The sequence below is a fragment of the Schistocerca americana genome, chromosome 1 (assembly GCF_021461395.2).
Source record: "Schistocerca americana isolate TAMUIC-IGC-003095 chromosome 1, iqSchAmer2.1, whole genome shotgun sequence".
NCBI lineage: Eukaryota > Metazoa > Arthropoda > Insecta > Orthoptera > Acrididae > Schistocerca > Schistocerca americana.
Genome location: NC_060119.1, coordinates 299,843,409 through 299,862,460, shown reverse-complemented (window position 1 = coordinate 299,862,460; position 19,052 = coordinate 299,843,409). Strand labels below are relative to the sequence as shown.

The 19,052-nt window shown below is 37.1% G+C and overlaps 1 protein-coding gene across 4 annotated transcripts in view; it reads right to left on the bottom strand.

Moving 5' to 3' along the window:
* Positions 1–19,052, bottom strand: part of LOC124595321 (ankyrin repeat and SOCS box protein 3-like) — a 299,266-nt gene that overhangs the window by 71,274 nt on the left and 208,940 nt on the right. For all 4 annotated transcript variants that reach the window (XM_047134051.1, XM_047134042.1, XM_047134025.1 and 1 more), the window contains exon 11: positions 145–344. In XM_047134051.1, the coding sequence (XP_046990007.1) occupies positions 145–344 (200 nt within the window). The remainder of the gene's footprint in view (positions 1–144; positions 345–19,052) is intronic.

Sequence of the window (19,052 nt, the reverse complement as noted above, 5' to 3'; positions counted from 1 at the left end):
GGAGGTACCTAAAAGATCTAACTGAACTAGCAGGCTGTCAACATTAGTGTACATTAATTACAATTTTAACCAACAGTTGTATTTCATTCATCATAGCAACACATAAAACTAGTAATTGCTTTCCATTGCTTTAAAAGTACATACCTGATCTTCTACATTTCCTCCAAAGCTGTGACATGATAACACTGTTTGAGAAACCAAGTTCAAGAACTACATCCAACATATTTTGAAGTGCAGGCTTTGAAGAACGTTGGTCTCCTTCTTCTAGTTCTGCATCATAGATTGCTGACAGCAACGTATCAGGGTCACATTTTCTGCATGCAGACATCAGCAACCTGATCAACCTGAATAACAAAGTAAATGGAAACATTAAGAAAAGTATGATGGAATGACACTCTGTTTAAATGTTACTACTCATCTGTGTGAGAAAACTTAGTGCTATTTGACCAAACAATCACCTTGAAATTTAAGGACAAACAGGATAAAATTTTAACTGATCTTACAGCAGACAATATCAACCATATAACCCCTAATGTAATAGAGAATACTCAATTTAGTGGAATATACTGCAATATACTTTTTACGAGTGGTCACTCTTAATTTCGCCTGTTAACACTGCCCATGGAATGAACTACTGGCTACAGTCATTTCCAATTGTCACAGATTTAAATTCCCACAGGACTTTAAGCAAGCATTTTTGAGCTAATATAGCGCTACTAAGCTTGATAAGTGATATTATCTCATACTGAATGCAGAATATCATGTTAGTGCAGCTTCTAGCAACTCTCAATCTGAAATTTTACCACTGTTGTTGTTGTGGTTTTCAGTCCGAAGACTGATTTGACACAGCTCTCCATGCTAGTCTTGCTCATATAAGCCTCTTCATCTCTGTTCCACTACCACAATCTATAGTGACACAGGTTAGCTGCGCAGTCTGAGGTGCCTTGTCATGGTCCGCACAGCTCCCCCCGTCAGAGGTTTGAGTCCACCCTTGGGCTTGAGTATGTGTATTGTCCTTAGTGTAAGTTAAATTAAGTACTGTGTAAGCCTAGGGACTGATGACCTCAGCAGTTTGGTCCCATAGGAATTCACCACACATTTCCAATGTTCACAATCTACATCAATTTGAAGCTGCTTACTGTATTCATTCATCTCTTGGTTTCACTCTATGATTTTTACTCCCCACCCCTGTCACGATACTTCCCCCCTTTACCAAACTGCCAGTTCCTTGATGCCCTAGGACATGTCCTGTCAATTAACCCCTTCTTTTAGTCAAGTTTTCCACAAAATTTCAATTTTCTCCAATTCAATTCAGTACCTTGTCCTCTGTTATTCAATCTACCCATCTAATATCAGCAGCCTTCAATAGCACCACATTTGAAAACTCCTATTCTCTTCTTGTTTGAACTGTTTATCCTCCACATTTCATTTTCATACAAGGCTACACTTCATTCATATTACCTTCAGAAAATACTTCATAACACCAAAAATTGTATTCAATATTTACAAATTTCCCTTTTTCAGAAATGATTTTCTTGTCATAGGAACTGCATTTTACATCCTCTCTACTTCGGCCATCATGTTATTTTGCTGCTCAAACAGCAATACTCATCTACTACATTTAGTGTCTCATTGCAACTCAAATTCCCTCAACATATATTTAATTATTTAATTCAGCTACATTCCATTACCCTTGTTTTACTTTTATCGATGTTCACATTATAATCTCTTTCAAGAAACTATCCATTCTATTCAACTGTTCTTCCAAGACCTTTGATGTCTCTGACAGAATAACAATATCAGCTGCAAACCTTAATCTTTCCAATCCACTGTTGGGATTTTCCACTATAGCTCCAATGTCTGACACATTTCCATTACGGTGCTTTCTGTCTAGACACAACGCTCGAATTTTGCTAGGTGCTTGGCAGCACTTAGTAGGAAGATCTGGTGACTCAAATCGTGTTACATTTTCTCATCTCTAGTAGGATAATCTCCGGTAGAAAATATGTCAGTGGTGATGATATTGCCAGGTGGCTTTCTGAAGATGCTAAAGACAAAGGATTTAGTACTGAAAGTGACTGGGAAGAAACATCCAATGTGTGCAGTGTTCTGTGGGATAGTGAATCAAAATCTACTGGTGCAGTGGAAAGTGATGAAAAGAAACAATCTGTAGCACATACCTGGAAAGTATACTTGGATGCTGATGGTGATTGCATGATGTTTTCTTTTTCTGTCATACAAACAGGTTTCACCATTACTCATGGTGTTTGACCAAAATCCAATATTTCCAACTCTTATTCACTGAGAATTTTATTAGAGACTTTGTGAATGCTAAAAATATGTATGGTGAAGAAAAGATACAGAAAGTCACTCAATTTACAAAATGGTCTATGTGGCACTCATTGAGGGATGTTTCATTAGAAGAATGGAAGGTTTTTCTGGGTATAATATTGAACATGGACTTGAATTTGAGAGCAGAATTAGTTGATTATTTTACAGAAGACTGGCAAGAACAAATTCCATTTTTCAAGGATGTTTTTACTCATCTCCACATTTTTCAGATATTTTGGATGCTGCATTTAGTTCCACCTGTTACAGCTCAGTGTGTCAATACACATGAGGGAGCAAGGTGAAGTACATTAGTGAGTATATCCACAGCAAATGCAAAAAACTTCATGAAAGGTACCAAAAAGAAATGGGCTATGGGCAAGAGCATTACAGGATTTAAAGAAATCCTATGAAGTAGGGTTTACAACTTTTCTCTCTGCATGATTCAGAAAATGGTCATGTTTTTTCTCACATTCGATATTATGGAAAGACAAATACAGGAGGACTAGTCAGCTAGGCATGAAATTCAAATTCAAAGAAGAGAGCAAGACCATCGTTCTCTGACACCAAGGGAAACTAAATGAGAAGGTGCACTTTATAATGCAAAATAAAAAAGAAAATCAAGCAAGGATAGCATGGTTTGCAGCACACGCAAGGCAAAAGAAGGAAGCAGAGAAACAATCTTCTGTTGTGAAACATGCAATAGGAAGCCCGGTATCCAATCTGAAGAATGTTTTAAGAAGTAAAATACAGAAAAAATTAAACCACAAACAAAAATATCATATGTAGTTTTAAAAACCAGTGTAAAGGAAAATAAAGATGTTCCCCTGACCTCAAACTGGATTAATATTTTCTAGACAGAAGCATAATAACCTGTAATCCATCACATCCTTATCCGCGTAAAATAAGTAAGAGTTAGGGAGAATGCACCGAGTAGAAAAATTGGGTTGGAAAGGGTTTATATTTTTATTTCTCCTACCTTAACTTTAATTAACTTCCCGATTTTTTCCTTGGTTTCATTTACTGTTTGCTCAAAGTACAGACTGAATAACACTGGGGATAGACTACAACCATGTCTCACTCCCTTCTCAAATATTGCCATGATTTCATGTTTTTTTGACAAATATAACAACAGTCTGGTTTCAGAACAAGTTGTAAATAATTTTCTGCTCCTTGTATTCGAACATTATGAATTACAGAACATTATGAATTACATCGAAGAAAACAATCTATTGACACAGAGTCAGCAAGGAACTGGAAAACATCATTCTTGTGAAATACAGCTATCTCTTCATTTACATAAAGTAATGAGTGTTATCGACAAGAGATCTTCAAGTGATTTCATTTTTCTAGATTTCCTAAAGTTGTTAGACACCATTTCTCACCAGCAGCTTTTAATCAAACTCGTGCCTATGATTGATATAGCTGTGCAACTAGATTTGTGATTTCCTATCAGAAATGTCACAATTTGCAGTAGGATGGTTCCTTTCAAAGGGCACAGCCAATTTCCTTCCACATCCTTAACAAATAATCTGGGCTTGTGCTTTATCTCTAATAGATTCATTATCAACAAGACATTAATCCTAATCTTTCTTTCTTCTAGTTGACAATAATTAATAGAAAGTCATCGCATCGAATAAAACTGAAGTGTTACCCAAGAAGGAGTTATAGACACTCTGCTGTATAGACCCTAACCTATACAATTAATTTTGGAAACAATCTGAGCAGCTCTCTTAGATTGTTTACAGATGATGTCTACCATGAGTAAAATCATCAGAAGATCAAAACTAACTGCAAAATAATTTACTCAAGATACCTGTAGGGTGTGGGAAGTAGAAATTGACTCCAAATAATGAAAAGTGTGAGGTCATCCAGGTGAGTAATAAACAGAATCTGTTAAATTAGAGTTACACGATAAATCACATAAATGAACAAGTAAAACTGGAATGATCACAATGAAATGTTGTGAGGAAGGCAAACCAAAGCTTGCATTTTATTGGTAGAACACTTAAAAGATGCAACAGATCTTCTAAAGAGACTGCCTTCACTATGCTTGCATGTCCTCTTCTGCAGCACTACTGTGTGGTATGGGATCCTTACCAGACAGAAAACTGACAGAGGACATTAAAAAGTTCAGAGAATGGCAGCCCATTTTGTATTATTGCAAAGTAGAGAAGAGAGTGTCTTAAATATGATATGCAAATTGCAGTTGCAATCATTAAAACCAAGGCATCTTCCATTGCAGTGAGAACTCTTCATGGAATTTCAATCATAAACTTTCTCCTCTGAATGTAAAAATATTTTGTTGATGTCAGCTTACATAAAGAATAATTATCACTGTAATAAAATATTAGAAATCAGAACTTGCAATGAAAGATTTAAGTATTCCCTTTTCGTATGCACTGTTCAGGGTGGAACTGCAGAGAAATGATCTGAAGGTGATTCAGTAAATGTCCTGCTAAGCACTTGAATGTGAGTTGCAACACAGTCATGTAGGTAAAGATATAAATGTATTTTACCCTACTACCTGCAAAATTTCACAGTATGTAGTCCAGTGAGCACTGTCAAAAGCTTTCGCTAAATCAAAAAATATTATAAATGCGGATTTGCCTCTCTTCAACCTGCCTTCTAGGATAGGTCGTAGGGTCAAGTACTGCCTTGCATTTTCCTGCAACTTTCTGAGACCCAAACTGACCTTCCTCAAGCAACCATGACTTATTAAAGTGATGGTTCAGAAGTATTCGCACTTGTCAGCACTGCTTTCTTGCCAGTCTTATATATGTTGTACAGCTAGTGGAATAATTTTGTCATGGTTGGCTCTCCCAAAGATCTCAGTAATTCTGAGGGTATGTTATCTATTCCTGGGGCTCATTTCCACTTAGGTCTCTCAGTGTATGCAAATTCTTCTCGCAGTTTCATATCTACCATCTAATCTACAGCTACTACCTCTCCAATTTTTATAACATATTGCTGAAGCTTGTTTCCCTTATACAGACTCCATATATATATTTCTTCCCCCTTCGAACTTACCCTTTCTTGCGTGGTCCTGCCTTCCTATCTGAGCTCCTGATATCCATACAGCTGCTTCTCTTTTCTCCAAAGATTTCTTTAATTTTTTGTATATGTGGAACCTATCTTTTGCCTCATGATACAGGCTCCTACAGTTTTGTATTTGTCTTCTAGCTTTTCTTGCTTTGCCATTTTGCATTTTCTGTCTCATTTTTTAAAGTTTGTGTTCTATTTAGCCTGCTACATGCAGCATTTTTTATTTTCTCCTATCTTCAATGAAATTCAGTACCTTTTGTGCTTTCCAGAGTTTTCTAGAAGGCCTTGTGTTTCTACCAACGTGATCCACTGCTACCTTCCCTATTTCATCTCTCAAAGCTAACCATTTACCTTCTATTGTTTTCCTTTCCTCTGTTCACTCCAACATTGCCTAATACTACTTCTGAAACTCTCAACAATCTCTGGTTCCTTCAATTTATCCAGGTCCCACCTCTCTAATTTCCTAACAATTTCAATCTGCAGTTGATAACCAATAAATTATGCATGAAGTCCACATTTTTCCCTGGAAATATTTTACAGTGCAAAAAGGGGTTTCAAAACTCATGTCGTATCATTATATAGTCAATCTTAAACCTTACAGTGACCCTAAGTATTTTCCACATATACAACATTCTTTTACAATTATTACAATGATGATTAAATTATGCTCCTTGTAAAATTTACCTGGTGGTTTGTTATCCCCCGTCCCTATTCTTAAGTGTGTTGTAAAAATTGTGTTTAAGTGCCTAATGTTGCCATTGCGGTGAATAGGAGAATTACTTCTATGTCTGAAAGATCTTGTTATGTTTAAGTTTCACAGAAATATTTGCTGGTGCAGCTACGATCAAGCCAAGTGCACCACAGTGTCAAGTTGGGCGATTTTGTGGTGATGTGTGAGATTATTTTGGCAGTGTGACTGCAGGTTCGTCACTGCCAGAGTCCACCTCACACCAATACAATGCAGGGTATCTCTGAAAGCTTAATGTACTTTTAATAATAATAAGTACTCATCAATATGATCAAAGTCTTCATCATTACAGTTGGTGGTGGATGTTTATTGTAATTTAATGATTCAATTATAGGACATTAACAATACACCCCTGATACCAATACAGATTGTTTCTCATAGACAATAAATCAGAATCTCTCCACCTTAAACAACAACAACCGAATTTAGCATAGCATAATAGATTTCAAAGTGCATAAAATGTCACTGTATGTAAATATTATCTCTGGTTAACAGGTATTCACTTCATCAATGTATAAGTATAATCAAATAACTGTTCATTCACTTGTGATAAAGGTGATAAAAAAATATTATATAATTGTGATATTCCAGCAATTTCCTCTTTCATTCCTTTCTTCCAGTCCATGTTCTTCTACAATTTTCCTCTTTTCCTTTTCTTACTAATGAATTCTAGTCACTCATCACAATCAAATTTTTATCTCCCTTAGCTATCCAATAATTTTGTTTATCTCATCATCACACATTCTTTCAATCTCTTCATCATCTGTGGAGCCAGTTGGCATATAAATCTGTACTTTTGTGGTCTTTGCTTCATATATCTTGGCCATGGTAACACAATGACTATGTTGTTCATAGTAGTTTACTCACACTCATATTTTCTTTTTCATTATGAGGCCTACTCTTGCATTACCCATATCTGATTTTGTGGTGATAAACCTGTGCTGATCTGGCCAGAAGTCTTATCCCTTCTGCCACATCACTTCAGTAATGAGTTAATAAAGCCAATGCAACATTTAATAAACAGCTCTTTCAGACAGGGGTCATTTCTTGACTTGTTAAAAGTCACCGAAATAAGACCAGTGCATAAAAAGGGAAAAACTACTGATGTACAAAATTATAGGCCTATTTAATTGACATCAGAACTTAGTAAGTTGTTGGAAAGGCTATTTCTTGATCAAATGGAATCATTTTCCTCTAAGTACAATATATTAAAAAGTTCTCAACACAGTTTCAGGAAGGGCAAGTCTACAATAAAAGCCATAGCCACATTTATTCAAGCAGTATTGAATAAACTTGATGATGGAAACAAAGTTATTGGCACCTTTCTAGACCTATCTAAGGCTTTTGATACTGTAAATCACTCCATTCTTCTACATAAGTTAGAAACTTATGGGGTCAGATGAGTGGCATTAGATTTGTTAAGATTGTACCTTGCTGACAGGAGACAATGTGTTAAGTTGTATCATACAACCGGGGGACTTATACAAACAGTAAAATCATCTTATAAAATTCTTAACTGTGGAGTCCCTCAGGGAAGTATTATTGGGCCTTTTCTGTTCATTGTGTACATCAATGATATAATAATTCCAAAAAATGCAGACCTTGTGAATTATGCTGACGACACCTCGTTAATAAGCTGGGGCCCTACAAAACAGCTAGCAGTGCAAAATAATATGAAGAACACTAGCCTCATCACAGAATATATGACTAAAAATAAATTGGCATTAAATGAGGAAAAGACAATTCTAATGGAGTTTATGCTAAATTACAAATCAAGACATGTGGATACTGAGCCAGAGTTATCAATTGAAACAATTGATAAACATAAATTCCTGGGTATTATAGTTGATGAACATCTTACATGGAAGGAGCACATCAGCTACATGTGTAAAAAAATCTCGTGTAATACCTACCTACTAAAACACCTTTCTAGCATAATAGCGTCACCAGTCTTAAGACAAATATATTTTGGTATTATACACTCCCACCTACAATACGGTATTGAGACTTGGGGCGGGGCACCAACGGTATACATGGATAGGGCTTTTAAGCCCAGAATAGAGCAATTAGGATAATAGCGAATATTAGTAAACGTCAATCCTGTAGAGAAACTTAATTAAGCATAATATACTAACAGTGTATTCATTATATGTTCTAAGGACTATGCTGTTTGTAAAAGAAAATATGGAGCACAGTATAATAAATAGTGATATGCATAGTTATAATACAAGGAAGAAAGAGGATTACCACATAAAATTCAGAAATAAAAAAGCAACTGATCATAATCCATTTTCTGCTGGAAGAAGATTTTTTTACAACAGACTGCCAAATACCATAAAAATGTTAAAAGGAAACATATTTAAAATAAAATTAAAGCAGCTGTTAATTGCTAAATGTTTTTACTCCATCAAGGATTTTTAATGTTGTATGTACTTTATTTCTACTACTAAACTATTATTATTGTTCATGTATGTACTGACTGACTATGTCCACGACTGTAAAAGTTATTATGGACAAATAAACCATTATTATTATTTCTATCTTTTCTCAGACGTTATGTCTGGTCAAAAATGGAAAGTGACATGGACCTTGATCAAGCGTGTCTTCCTTTTAACTGTACGGTATATGTTATATTGCATTTAGGAACTTTCAGGTAACTGAACATGTATCAATAATTAAAGATTTCTGTAGTTGTATATATAAGTTTGGATGTAGCTGTATTGCATTGATGTACTGGTGGATATTGTGTGGTATGACTCCTGTAGTTGATAGTATAATTGGTATAATGTCAACTTTATCCTGATGCCACATGTCCTTGACTTCCTCAGCCAGTTGGATGTATTTTTCAATTTTTTCTCCTGTTTTATTTTGTATATTTGTTGTATTGGGTATGGATATTTCGATTAGTTGTGTTAATTTCTTCTTTTTATTGGTGAGTATGATGTCAGGTTTGTTATGTGGTGTTGTTTTATCTGTTATAATGGTTCTGTTCCAGTATAATTTGTATTCATCATTCTCCAGTACATTTTGTGGTGCATACTTGTATGTGGGAACGTCTTGTTTTATAAGTTTATGTTGTAAGGCAAGCTGTTGATGTATTATTTTTGCTACATTGTCATGTCTTCTGGGGTATTCTGTATTTGCTAGTGTTGTACACCCGCTTGTGGTGTGATCTACTGTTTCTATTTGTTGCTTGCAAAGTCTGCATTTATCTGTTGTGGTATTGGGATCTTTAATAATATGCTTGCTGTAATATCTGGTGTTTATTGTTTGATCCTGTATTGCAATCATGAATCCTTCTGTTTCACTGTATATATTGCCTTTTCTTAGCCATGTGTTGGATGCGTCTTGATCGATGTGTGGCTGTGTTAGATGATATGGGAGCTTGCCATGTAGTGTTTTCTTTTTCCACTTTACTTTCTTCGTATCTGTTGATGTTATGTGATCTAAAGGGCTGTAGAAGTGGTTATGAAATTGCAGTGGTGTAGCCGATGTATTTATATGAGTGATTGCTTTGTGTATTTTGCTAGTTTCTGCTCATTCTATAAAGAATTTTCTTAAATTGTCTACCTGTCCCATATGTCGATAAATCCCCTTCCTCCTTCCTTTCTGCTTAATGTGAATCTTTCAGTTGCTGAATGTATGTGATGTATTCTATATTTGTGGCATTGTGATCGTGTAAGTGTATTGAGTGCTTCTAGGTCTGTGTTACTCCATTTCACTACTCCAAATGAGTAGGTCAATATTGTTATAGCATAAGTATTTATAGCTTTTGTCTTGTTTCTTGCTGTCAATTCTGTTTTCAGTATTTTTGTTAGTCTTTGTCTACATTTTTCTTTTAGTTCTTCTTTAATATTTGTATTATCTATTCCTATTTTTTGTCTGTATCCTAGATATTTATAGGCACCTGTTTTTTCCATCGCTTCTATGCAGTCGCTGTGGTTATCCAATATGTAATCTTCCTGTTTAGTGTGTTTTCCCTTGACTATGCTATTTTTCTTACATTTGTCTGTTCCAAATGCCATATTTATATCATTGCTGAATACTTCTGTTATCTTTAGTAATTGGTTGAGTTGTTGATTTGTTGCTGCCAGTAGTTTTAGATCAACCATGTATAGCAAATGTATGATTTTGTGTGGGTATGTTCCAGTAATATTGTATCCATAATTTGTACTATTTAGCATGTTGGATAGTGGGTTCAGAGCAAGGCAGAACCAGGAAGGACTTAATGAGTCTCCTTGGTATATTCCATGCTTAATCTGTATTGGCTGTGATGTGATATTATTTGAATTTGTTTGGATATTAAGTGTGGTTTTCCAATTTTTCATTACTATGTTTAGGAACTGTATCAATTTAGGATCTACTTTGTATATTTCCAATATTTGTAGTAACCATGAGTGGGGTACACTGTCAAAAGCTTTTTGGTAATCAATGTATGCATAGTGAAGCGACCTTTGTTTAGTTTTAGCTTGATATGTCACCTCTGCATCTATTATCAGTTGCTCTTTACATCCTCGTGCTCCTTTGCAACAGCCTTTTTGTTCTTCATTTATAATTTTGTTCTGTGTTGTATGTGTCATTAATTTCTGTGTAATGACTGAAGTTAATATTTTGTATATTGTTGGTAGGCATGTTATGGGGCGATATTTAGCTGGGTTTGCTGTGTCTGCTTGATCTTTAGGTTTCAGATAAGTTATTCCATGTGTAAGTGTATCAGGGAATGTGTATGGGTCTGCAATGTAACTGTTAAATAATTTAGTTAGATGTGAATGTGTTGAGGTGAACTTCTTTAGCCAGAAATTTGCTATTTTATCTTTTCCAGGGGCTTTCCAATTGTGAGTAGAATTAATTGCTTTGGTGACTTCATGTTGCAAAATTATCACTTCAGACATTTGTGGTATCATCTTGTATGTATCTGTTTCTGCTTGTATCCACCATGCATGCCTGTTACGTTGTACCAGGTTTGACCATATGTTGCTCCAGAAGTGTTCCATGTCTGTTATGTTTGGTGGACTGTCTATTTTAACGTGTGTGTTATCTATTGTCTGGTAAAATTTCTTTTGGTTTGTGTTGAATGTTTGGTTTTGTTTCCTTCTATTTTCACTTTTTTTGCATCTTCTAAGTCGTTTGGCCAATGCTTGTAATTTCTGCTTCTTTTCATCTAATTGCTCTATCGCTTCTTGTTGTGAGATTTTACCTAACCTTTTTCGTTTTTTTCCTGACATTTCATTTCTTATAAATTGTGTTAGTTGTCCGATGTCTTTTCTCAGTTTTTCTATTCTGATGTGTAGCCTGTGTTGCCATGCTGGTTTTGTGGGTTTCTTCTGTGTGTTGTTTGGTTCTGATCTCTGCCTAGTGTGTATATTTAGTGTAGTGAGTGCTCCTATATAAACCAGTAGTGGTAACTCTTCCATAGTTGTGTTTTCATTTATTTTGTTGTGTATGATTGTGTTGATAGTTTTTATTGTTGTTTTGACTTGTGGGTTATTTGGCAGTCTATGCAAGAATGGTCTAATGTCTGTATTTGTGTCTTTGTATTCTATATATGTCAGCTGAAATTTTTCTTCTATATCTAACATGTATGTTAGTTCGAGTTCTATTTGTGCTTGTTCTGGTGCCTGTCTTAAGATTTAGTTTTCCTCTGATTGTTTAATTGATGCGTGTTGTTCTTTGTTTGTTTGCTCTGGGATGTTTGAGTCCATTACTGTATTTTCTTCTTCTTCTGATTGCACATTATTTTGTTCCAGTATTTGTTGTACTTGTTGTTTGATGTTTTCTAATTCTGACTGGGGTATTCTGTTATTTTTGATTATTACACAGATCTGATCAGCTAGTCGTTGTTCTGTTAAAAATTTTAATTCTGGGTATCTGATAATAAATGTTGTGTATACTTGTGATCTGTATCCAGTTGTGTTGGTTCCTAGCTTTGTTGCTTGGTAATAACAGAACATGAGGTGTCGATTAACTTCATCTGACCATCTCATCCTCTGTCTTTGTTTTCCTTCTAGGGTGGTTGCAGGAAGCATATCTTGCAAAACACCTCTATTTGGATTTAAATCATTTTCCAGTTGGCTAGCAGGGTTGTTACCATTGTGGGCGGGCATAGGGTTCAAACATCGTCCCCGACCATGACGGCTTATTATTATTATTATTATTATTATCATTATTATATAACTTTAACCCATCCATTTCTCTTTTTAAATTTTCTAGCCTACCTATCTGATTAACATTCCATGCTCCAATCTGTAGAACACATTTTGTCTTTCCTGACAAAGACATCCTCCTGAGTAGTGCATACTCAAAGATCTGAATGATGAACCATTTTATCTTCAGATTATTTTAACATACAGAATTTCATCATCCTAAAGCCACATAGCAGAGCTGCAGTTTCCCCTCGCTTCCAGCCATCTGCAGTACCAGTGCAGCATGGGCACAATGACTAATGTTACAAGACCAGACCTGTCAATCACCCAGACTGTTGTCCCTGCAACTACTGCAAACATGGCTGCCCCTCTTCAGGAACCATGGATTAGTCCTGCATCTCCACAGATACTCCTCTGATGTGGTTGAATCTACGGCACAGCTAGCTGTATTGTTAGCCACAAGCCATCCCACCTTAGTAAGATCCATCGTTCATGGAGGGATTTTACCAATATTTGTGTGAATAAAGAGAATCACATGGAGAACTGATTTCCCTGACAAAATCACTATTTGTAATTACTAACACCACTCAAAAACATTACTGTGTCTGCACCATCTGTTCATACACTGCAGACAGCTTGAGGCATATATTTTGTATCAGCAGATACAGCCATAAGTAAATCCAAAACAGCTCTCTGTGTAATATCACCTCCGGATATTTAAAATTCACATTCCACATTGTCAAGTGCATGATAATCTTTTACTGAATTTACTAAAACTTCAAGAAAAGATCAACATTGTCCAAGAATACGAGAAAAATGAAAAGTAAATATAAAATAACAACTCATATAAAAAGGCTTTTGACGTGATATTTAGTCAAAGGACAGTACTGAGATGAAGCCATAAATACACTGAATACAATTTCATACAAAAACAAGCAATTGTTCAGGAAATGCATATACAGTCTTTCCCACAGGAAACGTGACTGACTTTTATAGTTGGGTAATTAATGCCATCTGTGAATGGATGAATGAATTGACTAACACAGTATTTTAAGTACCTTCCATTTTAAATTTAACAGTGCTGGCATCACAGACTGCTCAAAATAACAGTAAGTTTTGAACTTTGGTTGTGAAAGGAGCGAAGGAGCAATATATGAATATCAAGTTTTGTTTTCAGTTGGGTAAAAGTGGCACAGACACTTTTGAAACAATACAGACTGTTTATGGTAGTGAAGCAATGAGTTGTAAAAATGTTTTTAAGTAGTTTTCACAATTTTGTGATAGAGAAAGCAGTGAAAATGATCCATGTCCAGTAGCATCATCAACAATATGAGTCAACTATTCAAGAAGTGGTTGAAACGCTTTGAGGTGATTACTGTGTACCTACAAGGTTAACTGATGAGCTCACTAGAATTCCTAAAACAACAATTCATAACACTCTAACTGAGAAATTCATCACTTTGGCCGCCTCTCACTCAATGATGAACAAACAGATTGCAGAGTTGAACATTGCAGAGACATGAAAAGATCAACTGCTAGGGACCCAGACTTCATGTCTTGCATTGCAACATACAGTGAAACATATCAACAAAAATAATTAATTTTTGAAAATATAATGTAGCTGGATAGATAAAAAATATATACTGATCAAGCAGTGGCAGGAGAACACACATTCAAAGGTATTTAAATTTGCAACCTTTCAGAACCTGTGGCTCCTTCTCCTGGCAGAAGGGATGAAGGGGAAGGAAAAGGTCAAGGAAATGTGGAGAGTTCAGAGAAGTCACGCAGAACACCATGTCAGGAGAGACTCACTGAATGGGATGAGAAGGAAAGACTGATTGCTGGGGACTGCTCCAAATAAGATTTGGAAAACAGAAAGCTTATTAAAGTTGGAAGACAAATATGCAAGATAGATATTACTGCAAAACATAATCCACAAGTTAACAAGAGTGAAGAGCTAAGTGCATAGTATGTCATAGAGATGGAGGGGGGAGAGGGTAATAGACAGGTCAGAAAATGAAAGAAAACCAAAAGAGAGTGAAGAATGGAATAGTTACTGTGAAGACTGAGACTGAACAAATTAACATAAATTAAGGCCATGTGGGCAGTGACAACTAAGGACATGTAACACCTGTGGAGTTCCAAGAAACTAGTGTCTGGGGGAAGGTGGCATGTGTGATGAAACAGGCATCAAGGTCATGACTGTCATTTCGTAAAGCAAGCTCTGCACAGGATATTGTGTGTTGCCAATATACACCTGCTGCCTATGTCCATTCATCCTAACTGATAACTTGGTAGCAGTGATGCTGATGTAAAAGGGTGAACAGTATTTACATAACAGCTGGAATATGACGTGTCATTCATAGGTGGCTCTGCCTGTTGACAACATATGTTATGCCAATTACAGGGCTGGTGTTGTGGGTGGTAGGAGTGTGCACAGGGCAAGTCTTACAGTGGGGACAGTCACAGGAGTAGGAGCCACATGTAAGAAAATGAGTGCAGAAGGAAAACAGGGTCTAACAAGGATATTGCAGAAATTGGGAGAGCGATGAATATCAGACAGAATGCACCTCATTTCAGTGGTATTGGCCACTATCTGGTCGGCCACACTTTCAAATACGTGCACTGCCAGTTATGCCACCGCATTTCCTACAGCCACCACCACAGCATGAGGATGCTGCCATGAACGATTATCCTGCAACCAATGAGATGCAAGTATCCCTTCTGGAGCTCCAGCAGCAGGTGTACTTAAGTGTGAACATTGATGCACAGAGCCCATTTTGTGTGTTTACCAGTTGAATAACATTCACAGACTTTCATACGGGCACAGTGTGCAAAGAAGACATAACAGACTGGCAATGAGTAAAAGGAAATTGGAACAAGAGCTTTGCACCCTGGAGCACGACAATCTTTCCTTTATATTGAATTCTTTTTATTGTGTGTGTGCATATATTAAGCTAAAATATTTAAGTTGAGATGTTTAATGAATCATGTCAAGGCAGGGAGAGAAACATCTAAATGCTGAGCAGCATCTAACATCTCTTGTGCAGTTTCAGAGTAAAGAAATAACAGAACTGCTGTCAGCAGTTTCTTTTCTTGTACAAGCCCAAGCAGCCCAGCAGCATAAGGCATTAGAAGCTAAGGAAGAAATTCAGCTACTGCCTCCACCATTTCAACAGTCTGACAGTTCGGCGATGCGAAGGAAATATAGAAAGAATACATAACACAACTGCATCAACATCTTAACACCTACAAAATCACAGGTGAATCACAATGTGCATTTTTATTTTCATTTGTAGGAGTGTACACCTACCACCTCCTAGTGAAATTATTTCCTCACAGCGAGCCCCAAGCTTGCCGCTAGAAGGTCATAAATGCAACATTAGATGAATTTTTTAAAGGTCAAATACACATTGCTACTGTGTAGTATACATTTTTCTGCACACAATGTCAGTTCTACAAAGAATGAATAGTGGAACTGCAGGGCATGACTACAGACTGTAAATTCAATTGTGTCTATGGAGTAAATTATCAGGATGAAATGCTTTGTGATGCTATTATTCATTGTCTATCAGATCAGAAATTGAGAGTCGAAATTCTAAAGCATCGTAACCCTAGCCTCAGTGAAGTGCTTAAAGTTACTGACCCATGAGAAGTTCAAGATTTAGCCAAGCAATATTTCTGTCTCTCCATTGTCACTTCACGTGAGACAAACAACCCATGCTCCAGCCATAGCCCCTATTTCAGCAAGTCAGTGGTTATCACCGTTAGTCATAATTCACGAGCCAAATGGGAAGTTTTGTCTTTGTGCGGATTTCAAATACACAGTAAATTCACAGACAGCCACTGGTTCCCACCTGCTCCCATGTATAGAGTAAATTTTGAATTGCCTAGCGAGCAGACAGTACTTCTGAAAAATTGAACTTGCCGAACCCTATCCTCAATTACCATTGGAGAAAGAGACAAAGAAAATTTTTTGTTGCGAGTACTTACATCAGCTTGTTTGAATATCAACTCCTACATTTCAGAAGAGCTTCTGCGCCTGCATTGTTTCAAAACTTTCTCGAACAAGTAACATCCAAGGTGCCTTCTTGCTTTAATTATCTTGATGACATGATCATATCCGAACAAACACTGGAACAACTTAAAAATTTGGACTGTATTTTCAAGTTTTAACTGAGGCTCACTTCAAATATAATTAGCAAGAATGTCCTGTTTTTTCAACATGATAACTGAATACTTAGGACATACCACTGATGCCAACAGCACTCATCCTCCATCAAAACATTTGTAAGCAATTTAGAAACTGCCGTCTCCTAAGAAATTACATGAACTGCAGGCTGTTCTCTGAAAATTGACTCACACCATAAAGTTCATTCCTAATGCATGGAAATTGCCAGACCTCTGAACTGCCTCAGATGTAAAACTGTTCTGTTCCATTAGACAAAAGACTGTGACTAAGCTTTTCACAGACTGAAAAAATGCATTGGTTTGTCAACCTTGCCTTATGCACTACAATCAAACCACTTGTGCCTGTAGTTGATGCCTCTTTCCTTGTCTTTGGGACAGTTTTATCCCACAAAACTAGCAAAACAGAATGCCTCATCACATTTTCTTACAAAAATTTGAACATCAATCGGGTTAATTATAATCAGCTGGAGAAGGAAGGAACAGTGTCACTAAATTTCATGATTACCAGTATGGCAGAAATTTTTCCTGGTCACAGAATATAAGCCTTTGACAGCAATGTTTCATCTGTTGAAACAAGTTCCAGATTGCACAGCACTAAAGCTTCTACATTGCTCTCTATTATTGTCAAATTACCAGTATGAAATTCTGTATCGCCTGACAGCACAACATGCAAAGACATTGTCTCGTTTACCTGTGGGCACAGATGCAGCATTCAATGCATCGGAAGATTCTTGTTTACATATTGATTCTTCTGATTTGCAAGCACTGTATTCTTTTCCTATTGATTCACAGCAGATCTCACAAGGCACGGAGCCTGACCAATCACTATGCTTGCAAAAAGTTACATTCCCAAAGGTTGGCCACACTCTCAGAAACGAATTCCCAGTCCCTTAGTGCAAACACGCTTCTTGCGCCCCAACATCTTTTGAATGATGTGATACTGCTTCACACACCTAACAAACAGACAAGTGTATTAATCCCTATTTCATTGTAGCAGCAGGTCTTAAGTCTTCTACACAGAGGTGATTGGAGAATAGTTTGCACTAAGCAGCTTGTGCACCAACATTGTATGTCTGGTACCATGAGCCGCGGAATTTGAATCCGTGCCAGACACCATGGACGTTGAAGATCCATAGAGGTATCTGCACCATCACGCCGTAAGCTGTGACGGCGCGTTCCTCCTGGCCCGCTTTTAGTGTGAGGGCACCACAGTGGACCACGTGGTCCCAGCGGCCAATAGCGGCGCCCCCGGTAGCGTACTTAAGCTTCTGCCTCGCGCTCAGCCAGCCAGTCTAATCTCGCATACATTTGTTTACACCTCACTTCGCACTAGACGGCTTACTTCCTTGTTCTGTGTACGAGTGGACGTTTTTGTTTCCTTGTGACTCCGTTGTTCGATCTAGTTGCATTCGTTCTGTCCTTCGTTGGTCGTGCCCGTCCTCTCCCGTTGTGTTGTTGTTCGTGGGCCTCTCCGCAGGTCCCACCGCGCTTTCCGTCATTGCTACCACGCGACCGTCCTGGTTGCAGTTACAGCAGTATGTGGCTTTGTTTGCATATACAGACACATATGACAGGGCAATGTCATGCTTGCATGGACAACCTGGCTGCACCATGCCAGGAATTTTTCTTCTGGCCAGAATCTGAAACTCCATGGCTATGCCTCCCTATAGACTTTGCTGGCTCCTTTTTCCAAACATGTTGGTTTATTATTGTCAATGCCAGCAGCAAATACCCTTTTCTTACCCCAATGTATTTGACAAATGTTGGCAGCACTATCAAGGTGCGCTTTTCTGATTTTCTCTCAAAGGCTTGCCACAAAGAATTGTTGTTGACAATGGACTTCCTTTTCTTCTAAGAAATTCGCAAAATTTTGCAAACACAATGGTATACAGCTTGTCAGGGCAGCACTATTTTCACCACAGTCTAACAGTGACAAAGAATGTGTCGTTCAAAGGTTCAGGATGAAAATGTCAAAATTTTGAACTTTACATTCACATGGAGAGGCCTTATTGAAATTTTTAGTTTTGTACAGGAAAGGTTAGGGTCATGTTGTAGGGACATGAGGAAGGGTTGTGAAGAAATTCTGGATTTCAGGAATTCTTGGAAGGCTTTGGAAAGGATGATTTTGAGGTACTGGCGGTGGATCAAGTTGGGATTTTGGTTGGAACTGTTCAAAGCAGGGTTCACAGTCAGTTTGCTGTTGGAAAGATTATTGGATTGGAATGCAAAGTGATTTGACATTATTTGTGGAGAAATGTAGGTCCTTCACCAAATCAGTGTGATTAAAAGCAGGTTTAGAGTTGAAAGTGAGAAAATGATGAAACATGGTGTTTTCAGTACAAGCCACTTACAAGGTGCCAAATCTCAGAATGGAAATGTCCAGAATCTCCAACACTGAAAAAAATGGTGAATGGAGATTACTACTTTTCCTTTTTTTTTTTTATAAGTGAGGAGTATTTAGGTTTGACCTGAAACTGGGATCAAAGAACATGGCGTTTGTTGCATGACAAAGCATTGGCACACAAAGGCAAGATAACAAAATTTCTAGGCTCAAAAATGTGTTGTGCTGCTTGAACACCCTTCTTATTCACCTAATT